The 17,266-nt window shown below is 34.4% G+C and overlaps 1 protein-coding gene across 1 annotated transcript; it reads left to right on the forward strand.

Annotated features, from left to right (window-relative positions):
• The first annotated feature begins 140 nt into the window (after nucleotides 1-140).
• LOC121408282 (WD repeat-containing protein 88-like) lies at nucleotides 141-10,696 on the forward strand. The gene is made up of 9 exons (XM_041599689.1): nucleotides 141-321; nucleotides 3,913-4,023; nucleotides 5,021-5,170; nucleotides 5,809-5,947; nucleotides 6,424-6,550; nucleotides 6,814-6,998; nucleotides 7,805-7,887; nucleotides 9,118-9,279; nucleotides 10,108-10,696. The coding sequence occupies exons 1-9, from the start codon at nucleotides 211-213 to the stop codon at nucleotides 10,237-10,239; spliced, it is 1,200 nt and encodes a 399-aa protein (XP_041455623.1). The 5' UTR covers nucleotides 141-210; the 3' UTR covers nucleotides 10,240-10,696.
• The last annotated feature ends 6,570 nt before the right edge of the window (nucleotides 10,697-17,266 follow it).

Below are 17,266 nucleotides of genomic sequence, written 5' to 3' on the forward strand. Positions count from 1 at the left end.
TTTTACTATTTAGAATATTGATCAATTTAAAAATATATAAAATATGTATAAATTTTATTATTACTGATTTTATTTGAGACATGATTAGAAAATAAAAAGTAAGCAAATTTCTTTATCATCAATATTATAAGAACGAGCCTAGCTACCTCGGAGTTTTTGGAAGTAGCAAAGTTGTCTGCCAATTTTATTTTAGTGCGTTGTGCTCCAAACATGCCGGTTTCTGAAAGTGATATCGATCCACTTGCCCTAGAAATATTAGAAGAAGTAACTCCAGATATAAGAAGCAAGTCTGGCGTATGGGAAAATGAAGATCTTGCTCAGGTATGGATCTCTCGATCTCCACTCTATTCTGACATCGCCAGCGAGCAGCTTCACAGTGCACGGCCGGTTGCCACCGGAGCGTGTACCGGGAGACTCGGCTCTCGTGTTCGGGTTTGTTCCTGCTGGGCCTGCGGCTAGGCTTGGCTGGAGACTACATATAACTAGTATAAGCCTAAGCCCTAACGTTAAAGAAATTATAATTTCTAAACAAATTACTCCTATGTGGATATAGAATTGGACAGTGACTTATGATTTTCATTACCAGTAGAGGCGCTGGTACTTGGGATTGTCCCAGTTTCAACTGTCTCAGTAACTGTAACAACACTGTAGGCCTAGGGCTAGGCCTGTAGGCCTACTAAGGATTTCTTCACAAAAGAAATCAAGGGCCCGTTTCTCAACACCGTCATAAGTCTAACTTCTTGACTAAATCGGAGATAGTGAGCTACTTGTCCGCTAACCGTTTCACGAAGCCCTCTTTACCAAGATCGGGTACAACAACCTCACTAAATATTTATGACACCTCCGAACCTGTCACAACTTCTTTCTTAATGACGTAGTGGCATCACGTGGGTAGACTATGACATGCAAAAGTGCCTAGAAATGTGAAAATTATAATCTTACGTAATCAATCATAGATGTTGAAATTACATCCAAACACAAGTTGGATAATGCATTCTATGATCATTGTAATACAAAGAATCTACAAAAACTGTTGGTAATACTCCACAAAACCATTCATTTTGAAATAGTAAAATAATTTAATCGATAAAGATTCAACCACGTCAGGTCATCCATAAATGGACTCGTATTTGTCATTTTCAGACCCCTATTAACATTTTGATAAATTCTATCTCTAATTTATGCATAGAATTTGTCAAAACGTAAGTTTTAGTACCGTATCTAAGATTTAAAAGAAAACTGTTAAACTATATTTTGATGATGTTTGGAATCGTAAAATACCGTATAATTATCATCATTTTACAACAAAAACCGTTATGGTTTTACTTTCGTAAACTATTAAAATTGGATATCCGGGGGTACCCATCTCAACGTCCACATGTGATTTTTTAGTCACGAGATCAATTATTCATAATTCCATATTCTCAGCAATTGAATGCTCTAGTCTTCATGGTCTAAGTATGTATGGTGCATAATATACCTGTGCTATTATTTTTAAAAGATGTAATTCCCAATTTATCACAATATTTGCAATTTTGTTGTAATTTTTCTTTTTGAAAATTATGCTATTTTGTAACATCGTATAACTATATGCAATAGCTGTGTAGCCATTAATTAATCTGTGGTGAAACTAGGCCTGGGTCAATACGGTCAATACAACGCTCCTGCAAAAAAATTTTTTTTTAAATTGCTAAAATTTTACATTTTACATCTTTAAATCCATGAAATGGCCATCTATTTTCCATAATTCCTTGAAATTATTTTAATTTAGTTGAAAATTATCTAAATAATGAAGAATATTCACCTCTTTCCCGACTGTGATTTGAACTTACTCTCGGTAAAAATTGTAGTCCCACATGTAGACTTCAATGGTGTTGCTATGAAAATCTACATACAGTATCTACAGTATAGTTTTGATTATAAGGGGGGGGGGTTCAATGGTCAAGGGAAGGATCTTCATTTATAAATAAGAGAAAATGCATGGAAATTTTTTTAATCTACATTCAATCAATTGTGCATCTAATTTGAATATGCATTTTTATTTCCACAATGAATTCTGGTTCATGGCATACATGTACATGCATCTGAATTTAAATACAAAGGGAAAAATGTGTCGGCAAAATCAGATATAGACAGGATTTTTTTTATATTTCCCAAAAGCTCTATACCTCTTTGGGTTTACTTCTCATATATCAATGAATCAATGACCAAAAAGAATACTAACCTGTAGATAAAATGATGCTTCGCGTACGCTAGTGTTGAACTGTTTTCCTTTTTTGTGGGAATCGGAACAGTGAGCCTTTTAATTTCATCTTGAAGTGTTTCAATTTTTTCAAGAAGATATACCACATCGGAATCCTGTTGCGGAGGCAAAGCGGAGTTACGTGTACCTGTATGAATCGTAGAGAACAATTTCCTATGTAGACGGATGTTCTTTTGTCTGTACTTTTGTGCTTTCCTCTCAGCATTTTTTTCCCTGCTTCTAGCTTTTTGGCTTTCGATGACAATAATTTGAACTGCTCTCTATAATGCTGCAGACTCTTCTTAGCTCTTTGAAATTTCCTTGGCAAGTCTTTTCTTCCTCCTGTTCTAAGCTCAGATGCCAGTTCTCTTACTCGGCCTCTTGCTTTTGCTAGTTTTTCCAAAGCTCTTTGGTTGTTATATCATGGTTCTTTGTGATCTGCTCAAGCTTGTCTTGATAGTCTAACTTATTTGAGTCAGAAATCTTCAATAGTTGCTGACAATTCGAACATGAATCTGTTAAGGGCTTTAGAGCTGGATGGGTGGATGAAGGAGTAGGAATAGGATATGGTTCTTCCATGAAGGCAGCAATTCTTTCCTTGGTTCCTGGCCTGTTGAAATTCTTTTTCATTGAAGCTAGCTTGTCCCTGAGTCACTCTATTTGTCGAACAACAGTGCGCTCATTCACATCCCAGATGTTGGCAACTTCTGGCAGAATTTCTTTCTCTGTATGATATGCGTTCAACATTTCCCCTTTGGTAACACTTTTTCCTTCTTTGATAGTGGCCAGTAATTTCCCTGGGTCTGGTGCGATTCCTTCCATTGCCATTTTCCTGTTAAATAAAATTCATTATACTTTCTCACAAACTTGTGTAAATTAAACACTTGTTAATGAAAAATTCTATTGAAAATAATGAACGATAAACTTCAGCAAGAAAAAAATATATATATGAAAATAATAGAAGTGAAGGAAAAAAAATCCACATAGAGTATTGAACACAAAAACAAAACAAATCCCAATACACACAAAGACAAGAACAGAAGTCACAAACATGAAACAGTCAAACCATGAGCATAAATCTTTTCGTTTCTTTCTTGGGTATTTTATTTTTACTGCTGGATAATTGGCCTGGTCAAGATCAGGAGCACAGAAAACCAGGACACAACCACGGATTTATATTCATCTCTCAATCTCATGTATTTGAAAATTAAACTAAAACAAAGTCATAGTATAAATCATATACAAAGAAAATTATATAATTAAAACTGGACACAACAGAATGGTAAAATAGATATAAGACATTCAATAAATGAAAATGCATAATGCAGAAAATATCACATGTTTAAAAAAAAAAACAATGAACACTAGATTCTGAAAGCAGTAGATGGCAGGTTCGAATCCCAATGCTGGTTCCAATTTTTTCTGACTTACGCCATACGGTTTTCATTACAGATCGAGCATGCGATCTGAACCACATAGGAGCAATTCCGAAAATTTGTTTACAAATATCTAACTTAAAATTAATACATACTCTGTATCATTATGATTAAACAAGGATAAAATAAAAAAAAAAATAAAATGTGTATGAGGGAAATCAGTTCTTGTGCTTTCATATTGTTTCATATTTATCGTGATAAATGTGTTCTTAATTTTTTTTTTCTCTCCATCAGGTGAAATACAAGGTGTTGAGAGGTCACCATGAAGGGATCAATTCTGTTCAGTTCTGCCTGAATGACACTCACATTGTGACATCATCAGATGATAAAACATGTGTGCTTTGGGTAAATATGTTCAAATCATATCAATATATATTTTTTGAGACATCATATGAAGTCATTTAATTTACACTTTGAAAGAAAAATCATTAATAATAGCATTATTCACACATTGAAGGTATGGGGGGCACAATGAGAAATTAGAGATAATGAATAGACCTATTTTGAGAAATGCTACAAAACAACTTGATCAAGACACTTTTTTCTAAATGTCAATATTAGATTTTCGTTTGTGTATGTGTGTATTTTTTTCTTTCTCTCTTTTTTTATCCCCTTTAGTTTTTTCTACAATCTTTCTCTTGTACTTTTATTTCTCACTTTTTTTTAGGGCGAGGTTATCCCACTCTGCATTATTTTCCCTCTCCTTATTATTAAGTCCACCCCAACAAAAAGTTGATTTGAATTAAAAGAGAAAAATTCAACAAACATAAAGCTGAAAATTTCATCAAAATCGGATGTAAAATAAGAAAGTTATGACATTATAAAGTTTTGCTTAATTTCACAAAATAGTTATATCCACATCCTGGTCGGTATACATATGAGGAGACTGATGACGTCACACACTTACTATTTCTTTTGTATTTTATTATATGAAATATTCAAATTTTCCCCTCATTGTCAAGTGAAATAATGATTAATTCCTCCCGGAAAATGTGGGATTAGCATTATTTAATAATATATGGTTCAGTCAAGTTGGTCCTTATTGTCAAATCTGTAAAAAAATGAAATATTGTATAATTCAAACAATAAAAAACAAAAGAAATAGTGAGTGATGGACATCTTCGACCGACTTATCTGCATGTCACTGAGTTGTGCATAACACTGTTTTGTGAAAAATAAGGGAAACTTTAGAATGCCATAACTTTATTATTCTACATCCTATTTTGATGAAATTTTCAGCATTCTGATAGTTTGATTTTTCTCTATTTATTCAAATCAACAATTTTATGGGGTGGACTTGACCTTTGATATTATTTTTTATTCCATCTCTTGACTCTTTCAGAGCATGGAAACGGGTGAGAAAGTGCAGGTGTTTGAGGATCATGGATCCATCGTTAGCGAATGTCATATGAGTCCTGATAATACCAAGCTAGTATCGGCATGCTGGGATAAGCATGTCAGAGTATGGGATGTTGAGACAGGTAAAATATTGGTAAGTCGATTCAAGACAAGATGATTTATTATCAAATATTTTATTTACTGTTAAACCAGTAAAAAGATGCACAAGCTAAGTGTGATCGATCTACTTCTAAATGTTGAAGAAAAAATGGCCACTTGTGTGTTTAACAGCATTAGGAATTATCATTGGTTTAAATGCAATTCATTTTGGAATGAAAACCAGAAAGTACAAATATAACTATCATTGAGATATATACAACAAGATTGCAGGAATATCAGCAAGACGATACGAAAAATTAGATATAGTTGTTTGACTAGATATTATGTATTGCTAGTTTCCAACAATAAGTAATGATCTAGACATTTTCTAATTGATATTTGTGATGTTTATTCTTACTTTACTTAATTCTGTTAAACAGTTTCTGTCCACATTAGTTTTAGTTTGCCTGTTGTGTATATCAATAAAATAGAAGATTTACAATGTACTATGAGGTCTTCAAGAATATCTGGTGAGCTTTAGTTTGTTACAATGTATATTACTTTGTGCTTAAAATTGTAAGATAAATGTAATCAAAAGTTCTGAAGAATGAATATCAATACAAAAAAATGCACATACTGGGGGATAATGTTTTTTAAAAGACATTCTTGAATTTATTTGTATTTTTTATTTAGTGGCAAGGAACTCATGGTGGTATTGTGACATGCAGTCAGATCTCTCACGATGGCAAGTATGTAGTCTCGGTCTCAGACCTTGATAATGTAGTTGCAGTGAGATCCATACAAGACGGTAGTCTAGTCAGCAGTGTAAATGGTGAGTAGGGAAAATCAAGTTGGTTCAGTTGATATAATAAGTCTCAGACGGTTATAAAGGGCATGGTTCTGGTATTTATAAGCAGTTACATGCCAGGAATATCTTTCTTAAGTAAAGAAAATATATTTTTCAATACTATGAAGTGCCTTGAGAAATTCATCAAAATGTATAACAGCACTTTGTAATTAGATATTGTATTAGTATCAGGTAGTATGTTAATATTTTTTAATCATTTTTATTCTTGTAAAATATTCACACAATTATTACAAAGAATGTATATGTATAAAAACATTGCAATAAAAAAGGGTAGCATGAGAACAACTAGATGATCAGATATTGTTGGTTAAAACTTGTTGTTAGTACTCGCATTGTAATTCCTTAGCTTTGCGGTTCTTTAACAAATACTGTATTTGTTTGAAAGGGTTAATCAGAAGTTGACAATATAAGATCATATATTTTTTCCACATTGTTTGTAGATCTCCACAAGAGTACCATCACATGCTGCCGTTTCTCCCCTGATGACAATCGCCTCTGTACTACGTCTATGGACAAAACCATTAAACTCTGGGATAGGAATAGCAAGAAAGTCACCCTCCAGCTAGAGTGAGTAAATAGTCCAAATATTTGGGATGAATATTGTCTCTCTAAGATTCTTCAATATTTTTCTAGGGGTGTATTTTTCTGAATTGAAAATTCTTGATTACATTTTATTTCCATTTCTTTATTTAATAATGTTATACATATATAATGTATATTTATTTTGATATATATTTTTTTTGTACTTTCTGTTGTTCTGAAAACCTTGTTCCACATCTGTGCATGAGCATGACTGATTTATACCCATTTCTTCTCTTATTCTACTGCAGAGGTCACATCAACATAGTATCGTGCTGCTGCTTTAGCCGTGATGAAAGACAGCTCTGTACGGGAGCTTGGGATAAGATTCTTCAGGTTTGGGATGTATCAACGGGAATGTTCAGATCAGAAGGTCCCAGAACTTTCAACAAAGGTCACGAAGGATCAGTTAGTGCTTGCTGCTTCAGCCCAGAAGGTAATAAACATCACCTTGCTTTCATTTGCATACCTTTTTATGTTTATCAGTACTAGTACTACTATATGTTTCCTTTCATTTGTTCATTTTTCCATTTGATTTTTTTTTTTAAGTCCGTCAATATAAAGACCTTGAAATGTCAAAGAAGATATCATAATTGTGTAGATCAGAGAAAGGTTCTTGGTTAATTTTGTTTGAAGTGTTAGTTCTGTATAGCAGACAATTCAACATGCATTACAGGTAATGAGAACAGAGCATCTAGGTGTTGGTTCCAGGGGGTTAAGGGGTCAATTATGCGGCTAATAGCAGCATAATTTGGTCGTAAAATTGGAGGAGGACCAGAGTTATCCGCATTATTTTGATGCTGCTATTATCCGCATAATAGCAGCATCGGGACAAGATTTTGAGTTTATGAACGCATTTCCAAATAATGCGGATAATTGCCATGGAGCGGTCACAAGGTCACCCTTTTCCAACACAACTGCATCGGAGGGGGCGTGTCCAGTTGTCATGACGATTATCCGTCTTTTTCAGTATGGGCGCTCGTAAAAATAATGCGGCTTATTTTCGGAGTTTGTGAACGCAATTTTTATTGAATTATCCGCATTACTCTTAGGCGGCTAATTGGAGGATGGGTTTATGAAAAGGGTATAAGTGTCTCTCATTGTCCCCTCTCTCTTCCCTCCACCCTTTCCATATTTTCTTCAAGAAATTCTGTTTTGTGTATATATATATATATATATATGTATTTGTGTTTAGGGAATACATAGAAAGTTTACTACTGCACATTTGTTTGTTTTTTTCAGGTACTTTGCTCTTCTCTGGGTCCTATGATCGCACAGTGGTTGTTTGGGATGCTAACAATGGCGGACTCAAACTCACACTCAAGGTTCGCAATGATTTTACACTGAATCAGAAATATATATTGACTACCCGATGATAAAAGGGTGATATTGTTGATGAATACAAATTTAATTTAAGCTTCAATGTTTGAGATCTACGTTTAGGAAAGTAAAGCCAAAGAAAATGTTTTAAGAATGAAGTAGTAAATAATGGAGAGAGAATGAAGCGGGAACCCTCCAATCTATAGTAGTATCATAGATCTGAATCCAATTTAATTTTTTTTAAATAGTGACAATTTGATCAAATCTTGATAATAGTTATAAGCTACTGAAATAGTAGAATGTAATTGGCTGTCATTAGTATGTAGATTAAAGCGAGCTTACACCTGTACTACCCACATAGCATTGGTGAACATTTACTTGCAGTGGGCAAAGATGATATCAGAGAAAGACAAAGCCACTCAGAAGAAGGTTTTTTTTTAAAAGGGGTAATAGAACAGAAGAAATTGTCAACTTCATGTTTTTACCTCTTTCATAATGTTTGTACCTTCTTTTCTTCTGACTTTCTTCTCCACTTCTTCCCTTCACTCCCCCCTCTCTCTCTCTATCCCTATCCACCCCCCCTCTCTCTATCTGCTTATCCTCCTTCCCACCTCTTACCTTTCCAAAATTCCACAACACAAGTAGTTTTCAATACCATACTTTATCCGTATTATTTATTTTGTAATTATCTGTGTTATTGTTTGAATATTTTTTGTGTATTACCTTGTGAATACATTGCAATTCGGCCTTAGCCGCGATGATGTCTTTATTTTTATTAATAAACCATTTATCTATCTAATGATTCTGACTATAAAAAGTATCAACATAGAGGGTGCTTTCTCACTCTGCTGGAGGACCACCAGTGCACTTTATTATGTCTTACAAGAAAACTAACTCAGGATATGTAAGGCACTTAATGGTCAAGTCCGCCCCAGAAAAATGTTGATTTGAATTAATATAGAAAAGTCAAACAAGCATAAAATTTCATCATAATTAGATGTAAAATAAGAAAGTTTTAATAGTTTCAAATGTTGCTCATTTTTCACAAAACAGAACAACTCAGTCACATGCAAATTAGATAGTTAATGATGGCCCTCACTATTTCTCTTGTTTTAATTGCTTTTTAAAATACAATATTTTATTTTTATACAGATTTGACAATAAATGCCAACTTCACTGAACCATAAAATGTTGAAACAATGTACTATCTTCACCCCCTTCATTTTGTGTGATAGGGTCATCAGGATTGGGTAACAGGACTTGATGTTTCTCAGGATTCTAACTGGGTTTTATCAAGCTCTCGGGATAAAACTGTCAGATTGTGGCACATTGGGGACAGCGATAAGATACCGGTAGTCATGGAAAACAAGATGAACATGGGTCTGAAGATCATCAAGGTAAGATGGACTGCGAAGGATTTCCTTCTTCTTGCTACATTCTTTGAATGAAATTAGCAACAAAAAATCCATACACATTACCAGTGAAAAGGGTCTCTATGCACTTGGAACACAAAACCAAAATAGAAAATTGCTGATGTGGTTTACGGTACACCATGTGGAGTGTTATAGAGACAGTGGATAGAAGAAGAGAAGAAGTGGATAGGCGAGAAAGTGGAGATTTGAGAGTAGAGTATTCTTTCTTGAAAATAGTCCTGAAAAGGACTGTAAACCAGAAGGAACAACAAAATAGAAAAGGTAATATGTATATATCATTGGTTTGTGAGATTATACATAACAATAATGATATTGATATGGTGAAAGCTACATTTGCTGCTACAAAGCTACTTTTGCTGTTACTGCTTATACTTCCTCGACTACTACCGGTACTACTACTTCTACTAATACTGCTACTATTACTTTTACATACACTTCTACATCTTCAACTACTTGTATCACTTCTACTGCTGTTTTTTTTTACTCTACTACTTCTACTCCTTCTACTTTTATTATGTCAACTTTTGTATTTGCTGATCCAAGTCTGTATATGCAGCATGTTGTGGAACCCTAGTTCTGAGATTGTTATTCTCTCTTGGTAAGGAGCAACATCATGCAGTTTGGACTCCTGAAAGTTATTTTAAAGTTATTTCCCCTTTTTATCATTCTAAATTGACAGAAATATGCTTCATTCAGTTTCCAAACCTGTGAAACACCATAGGCATTAAATTAAATTAATTTTATTAATAGGCGATACTGAACAGCATCATCATACCTTTGTTCTCTTGGCAGTGCGATGAATGTGGGAAGCCATTTTCTATCACCCAACTAGAGAATGTTCGGGAGACCCATATGTGTGTATTCTGCAGAATGCAAGCCAGTCGTCCTTTGCCATCTTTCGAGGATGTCGAGGAGTTTCCTTGACAGATCTATGAACTGCTGTGGTAAAATAAACTTTGCTTTATCAGTTGCATCTGAAATTGTTTTTGGAGATAAACTTAAAATCTGGATGTCAGTGGTTCCTCAAGGGTTTTCTTTAGTGAGTGTTGGACATCTACAGCTGATGGGCATCATTTTGAGTAATAGAACTACAGATTCCATCTCGCTGAAGTATTACCATAAGATGAGAAGCATTTTTTTTCACTATCGAGGAGGAGGAAAGTTTATTGAGACATGAGAACTCGATCCAATGTATGAAAAATAAACAAATGTTTAGGGTACATGTATGTTGACTGATATGAATATTTATGGGAACAATTCAGTCCTATTACACTCCTGGGCTTACCCTGAGTTTTTAAATGAAGCAATGTACCACCTCTGATATTGGTGGTGATATGTTGAAGATGACAAAGTTGCCTCATACTCTCTTGAATGACAAAAGGCTAGACTTAAATCTTGAATGTTATCCCTCATCCAACTCAGCTCTTCAGAGTCAAAGGGAATAGAAGTGTCAAAACTGGTCAACTCACCCCCCCCCATACACCTGTTGTACATGAGTACATGTCATGGCCCTGGGAAGCGGGGGGGGGGGGGGGGGGCTGAAGCACTCCCAAGATTTTTCCCTTGGGGTGCTGCGTGTATTATTTTCCATAGGCAGCACCCCCTGGAATATTGGTAGATGTGTCAAATTGAAGAAATATGTAGAAAATTACCAATATTTTGCATTGAAACACTTTTTTTGCTTGTCAAATTTACTTCAGCACCCCAGCAAAAAACTTGTTCCCAGGACCCTGGTATATGTGTGTAGACTAACCTGAAGAAAGCATATGGTATGTTTATAATTATATTGACATATATTAAAGAGAAATTCCAGCAGTTGCAGTAAATACTGATTTCATGAGAAAGTCTGTAAAACAAGGCTTAATTTCAGTATAACATCGAGGATCTAGATCTGGTACAGTTACATTAACTGAACTTTGTGAAATCTTGAAATCTACGCTGAAAAATGTTCACACCGAAGATCCCCAACACAGATAGGAGCACGTAGGACAGTGTATAATTATTGCTTTGAATGTCGGGCCCGACGCTCTACCCAAATCCTGTGCTTATTTGCTGATTTCTCAGCAATTACACAATTTCTTCCAGAATCCTTTGGCACATAGGTTTTATTTATACAAACAGACACTTTGGTGGTCATTTCATTGGATTCTGTACGAACTCATTTTGATATCGTTACCAAAACTAGCATTTACCTTTAATGGACAACAGAGTATGACAGCTGTGTAATATGCATGTAACTGGTCATTACCCAAATATGCCAATGTAGTGCTGTCCCATTTGACAGTTGTTATTATTTGATTTCGAAGGGGAACCATACCTACCAGGATAGGGGTCCATGAGTGTGAACACAGAATTGAGAAGCAGTTTTAAGTACTCAGTACAAGAAAGTGAACCAGGGAATAGTTTTTTTTTAGAATGGAATTCTTCTGTGTCTGCTTTCTCGTCAGTGATATTAACAATTGTTTTCCATACAATAGCATCAAGTACCACCACTGATGATATATTAGAATGGTATTTGAATCGAATGTATGATTTTCTCATTTTGGTAGCTGTATGAAAACATGTGAAAGGGGTACATCACCATACATGTCTTGTCTCGCTTCAGAATCCTTACTGGGTCTTGATTCTGAATGGCTGTTAACAGACTAGATATGTTAGCCTAATAGAGCCAGATTACTTGGGCCAATCTCACAGAAAGCTGTTCTCAGATGTAGCCCTGGTGGATCCATGGGGGGGGGCACAGCTGGCCCGTGGCCCCCCCCCCCCTCATTTGAGAGGCACAATTGAAATTTGTAATGTAAAAATGCTTTTTAAACAGAAGTGTGCCCCCCCTTTTCTTTAAGTGAAGACCTTTTTTTTGCTTAAATTTTTTCTCACCCCTTAGCTGTAGTATTAGTTCTTTAGAACAATACCATATTTTATTTTCTTATTTTTATTATTTATATTCTAAATAATTCAAAGTAAACAATACATTAATGTATAGTTTTACCCTCGGGTTATAATGTAGATGTTCACAAGCGTATCCTTACATCATGTATTTTATTACATGTGATACCAAGTGCCTATATTTAGTACTGTAATGGGTATCTTACTATCTGTACCTTGAATTTCTCTTAAAAAAGATCAGCAAGATTATTTTATTACATTGATTTCTATTTTATGTTTTTATTACTATTATTATTGTCATTCATAATGTGTAAACTATGCCTTTTGCTATATAAATTGATTTGTTCAAAAAGTGCAATATAAATGTACACATCACTTGTAAATAATGTACAGTGTATCATATGTATAATGAAGAGCTAGAATAAAGTCAATGGTATTCTACATAGTGAAAATATAGATTATTTATCCTTGCATGATTGTACTGTTCGTAAGTCCAATGTTTTCCAAAGTTGAATAATTCTTTAGAGCAGATTATAAAAAAAATATATGTTATATACCTCTTCCAAGTCTAATTTCTTGACAGATTTCTCTAACAAGATTCCACCAAGGCAAAGTTATCAGTACTTGGTTAAGTACAATAGAAAAAAGATTTGGTAAATGAAACGAGGGTGACCAGATTTAACAAAATGAAATACGGGACAATCAACAAAAGTACACTGCACGAGCGGATCGACCAAGCCAGGCCTTAATAAAAAAAAAAAATCAACAAAGAAGGTTACACAGTGTTGGATTGTGAAAAAAATATATAGATTTGGAAGTGAGGATGAACGAAAGAATGAAGTAGAGAATGAAAAGAGATGAATTGAGAAGAAAGAAAGAAAAAAGAAAAGGTTTCCGTCATTCTTTGAAATGGATAAAGAATGAAAAAAAAAGAAAAGGAAGGGGAGATGAATAAATTTGTGAAAGAAAAAATAAGGGGAGAAATGAAAAAGAAAGTAAGAAAAAATAGGAAAGAAAGAACGAAGGAAAGAAAAAAATGGTTCCTTCATTCTTTGAAAGAAAGAAACAACATGAAGGGAGGGAGGAAGGTAGGAAGGAAGGGAAAGAATAAGGGAAAAGAATTAGAAGGAAAAAATAAAATAAAGAATGAAAGAAAGGATGAAAGAGAGGAAGAAATGAAGGGTGAGAATGAAAAAAAGAAGAGAAAATAATGGAAGGAGAGAAAAAACAAGAAAAGGGAGAAGGAAGCAAAGAAAAGTTTAAGGGAAGAAAAAAGAAGGAAATAAAAAAAGAAATTAAAAAAATGGAAAGTAAGACAAAGAAAGAAAGAAAAATGGTCAGAGAGAGAAAGGATCAGGAAAGAAAGATAGGAATTATAGATAGATGGAACAAAAAAGGGACAAAGAGGAAGAATAGAAACATGAAGAAAGAAGGATAGGAAAGAAAGAAAAACTTAAAACAAAGAAACAAAATCCTATTATCTGGCAGAAAATCATAATGATATTTGGTGATATTGAATTTATATAGAAACTAGAATGTTCGAAATGAATAAAATTTAATAGTGAAACATTGTCAAACTTAAAAATTAGACGAAACATCGCGGCATCATATACAGGCATTTCTCCCATCCCATTCCAAGTTCCCACCGATCACAAGACTCAAAAAGAAAGCTGAAACAACTACATCAAACGTTAGTTACGAAAACTCAATAACTCGTTCCTCCGATTACATCACCAAATCAGTAACCTGAGAATCAATAATATAATTATAAAAAAATTCCCGCCGATTTTGTGATCATTTTGGTGGAAAAACTGTTCATCATGTGAGATTGTTTGCACCATTGAGAATCTGAGAGGCCAGTTCGTCTGCAATGTATTGGGTTAGCAAGAAAATGGGCAAGAAAATCACAGCAGAACTTGCAAAAGTTTACTTTATCGATTTTATGTTGTCTCTGCTTTGTCATCTGTTGGTTATTTGATGAAAATTTGTCACTTTTAAATGTTTTAACTATATTGTGTTCAAAATTCTGAAATACGGGACAAATACGCGTCCCGGGAAGAGTTTGTCAGGACGCCGGGACAAAGGAGCAAAATACGGACGATCCCGGAAATACGGGACGTCTGGTCACCCTGAAACTGTGAAGAAAGACACGCTATTTACCAGCAAAGGAAATTAACTGGGGTTTCTGGGCATCTGTAAGGGTGTGAGTTATTCTCCTTTGCCGATGAATACCTTGTCTTTCTTCACATTTTAAGTTTCCAAATAGTTTTCCATTGTACTCAACCATATCCTTCAATTCATTGCCTTCTCTTTTGTTATTTTCTTGTCAATTTGCTGTTATCCTTCTGTTCTGTACTTTTTGTTATCCTTTATTTACTTTGTCGTTATTACGATTGTATGGTTTTGTTCTATTTCGTTTTGTTTCAATACATATACATGAAGGCCTGATGAAGGCCCTACTGGCTGAAAGCTAGCATTAAATGAGACACCATTAAAAGCTACTTCTAGCGTCCATGCCTGGCATAGAACATGATGCACTGCAACACTTGTTGTGCAAGGGGCCCTCTTCCGTTATATATATTTCGTAATCACAATGCACACACATCGTATAATGCAGTGACATCTCCAATACTAAAGATGCTGTCTTTATATGCATAATTTTCATTATCACTTCTGTGGAATGATAGAGTGCCTCGTTCAGTAGGTCTAAATCTCGAAATTTTCTGGTCGTGCTTCGCATCATTATTGTTCAATTATATACCTATTCTGTTCAAATTACAAAAGTGTGAAGAATTTCCATGTAAAATTGTCAAAAATTTCAGCTCGCGCTTCACGCTCGCATTATTTGATTTTTAAAGTATTTAACGTTTTCATGGCTAACTTCAAGCAGTATAACAGGTACCTATTCCATCAGTCCATTTCTGCTCGCGCTTCGCGTTCGTAGTAATTAATTGCATACACCTCTTTTTTAGGATAACAAACGTTGCCCAGAATGTTCAAATTTGTAGGAAAAAACACAAAATTTACAATAAAAAATTAGCTCACGCTCCGCGCTTGCATTTTATAAATAAAACGAAGAAGTGACTTTGGGACTACCCCCCTCAAAGAAACCAAAAATCATCTTCGAGCGGCCGATCGGGGAGAATATGGCTGAAAAAATTCAACCTTCCCTATTGGCGAAGGCTGGATCCGCCCCTGAAATATATAGCCGTATTCATTAATATTATATTTTACGTTCAGCCTACATACATGACATGCCCGGCTCTCTATTAGAAATTGTTATTTTGACCCTATGACCTCCCTTCTCTTTCTTCCGTCTGAGATAATAACAAAAGCAAAACATCTATGAATATATAAAAAAATAAGAGAGAGAGAGAAATGTTCTTGAATAATTGTGTAAACAAAAGACACGACATCGCCGCTGAAGTTCACTGAAAATCAAGTTTTCATTTTTTTTTCTGTTTATGAATTCCTTATGATTATTATTTGAATGCCATCACGTGCAGGTATTGAATCGAGAGATACAATGCAATCCTTCTATTTGATTACAATCAATTGAAATCTTCAATAAAAAAACTCGATGTAGAATTTTGTTATTTTTTGTCTTCTTTCTCAAACAACCCCTTATGAATTTCACTGAATTCAGTGAGCATAAGTAGGCGTTTATTAGTCCCAAACAAAATGAGAAGATTTTTTTTAGAGAAATATTGCATCGTTGTGCATTACAACAAATTGACGATGATATAACCGGTTTTAGAAAAAAAAATCATTTTTTCACACAAAAAGTAATTAAAATTGCTTTTATGTTAGTTTGAGCCCAATCTCTGTTTTTAGTTTCATTCGAATCAAGGTTTAATTGATTTACTATATGGTTTATTTTTTTTTTTAAAAGTGCTGAACTTATCGCAGTAAATATCTTGAATTGCAACCACTTTTACAATATGCCTATATTGGCCTATAGGCCTACATATTATTATATTAAAGAATGAAACCTTTCGAACAAATAGGCTTGAAACAGAAAAATCAAAGAATAACAATAAAGAAAGTTTGAGGAAAATCGGACAAATAATGAGAAAGTTATGAACATTTGAATATTGCAATCACTAATGCTATGGAGATCCTCCCATTGGCAATGCGACAAGGATGTGTGATGTCACTGATGAACAACTTTCCCTTTGGTGGACTATAAAATACCCTCAAAATGTCTTTTTTTGCTTTTTCTTATGATGATACAAACTCTCTATCCATGATGTATTCTAAAAAAAATGTGTATTACATGCCCTAATGTAGAAAGAACACATGATCTATATGGATAGATGTGATAAAAGAGGCAATTCAAGGGAAATATATACTAAAGTAATGGGAGAGTTGTTCACAAGTGACATCACACATCTTTGTCGCATTGCCAATTTGATATCGCCATAGCATTAGTGATCGCAATATTCAAATGCTCATAACTTTCTCATTATTTGTCCGATTTTTCTCAAACTTTTGTTGATCTGTTTCTTTGACTTTTCTGTTTTCACACAAGCTATCTTGTTCCAATGGTTTCATTCTCCTTTAAATGATTCTACCGGTGCATTGGATATAAAATCGTACGCAGAAAAAAGAAAAGAAAACTAGCTGTTGTAGTAACCAAATATAAATTGCAAGCAAGGATTACGGAGGAACAGCTCGCCAGGGTCGACACAAAATTGAAGAAAACAAATCATAACCTATTCTATGAGTGATATTCTCAAAACTTAACATTATTTTTTTCTCGAATATTTTTGTCTCGCCCGTACAGCCAAGCGAGACTTATTGGCGCCTCATTTCCGACGGTGGCGGCGGCGACAACGATAAGTTATTTTTTGAAATATCATCATAGTATATTATGGACCTAGTTCATGAAACCTTACCATAAGAAAGTGTCGCTGATCCTCTTGTACAAGTTTCAGGTCAGATGACTGAATATCAAAGGTCATTTGGGGTCAAAGAAATTAGACCATGTAGAAATCATAACCTTAAGTTAAAGTTTTTGAAGTGTCATCATAACTTAAAAAGTATATCGAGTAATTATCATCTT

This window comes from Lytechinus variegatus, chromosome 2 (assembly GCF_018143015.1).
Source record: "Lytechinus variegatus isolate NC3 chromosome 2, Lvar_3.0, whole genome shotgun sequence".
NCBI classification, from domain to species: Eukaryota; Metazoa; Echinodermata; class Echinoidea; order Temnopleuroida; family Toxopneustidae; genus Lytechinus; species Lytechinus variegatus.

Excerpts from the sequence above, each read along its gene's own strand:
- LOC121408282 (XM_041599689.1), top strand. The coding sequence starts at position 211 with ATGCCGGTTTCTGAAAGTGATATCGATCCACTTGCCCTAGAAATATTA. Across the intron at positions 322-3,912 it reads AAAATGAAGATCTTGCTCAG|GTGAAATACAAGGTGTTGAG; the intron begins GTATGGATCTCT and ends TCTCTCCATCAG. Across the intron at positions 7,888-9,117 it reads GACTCAAACTCACACTCAAG|GGTCATCAGGATTGGGTAAC; the intron begins GTTCGCAATGAT and ends TTTGTGTGATAG.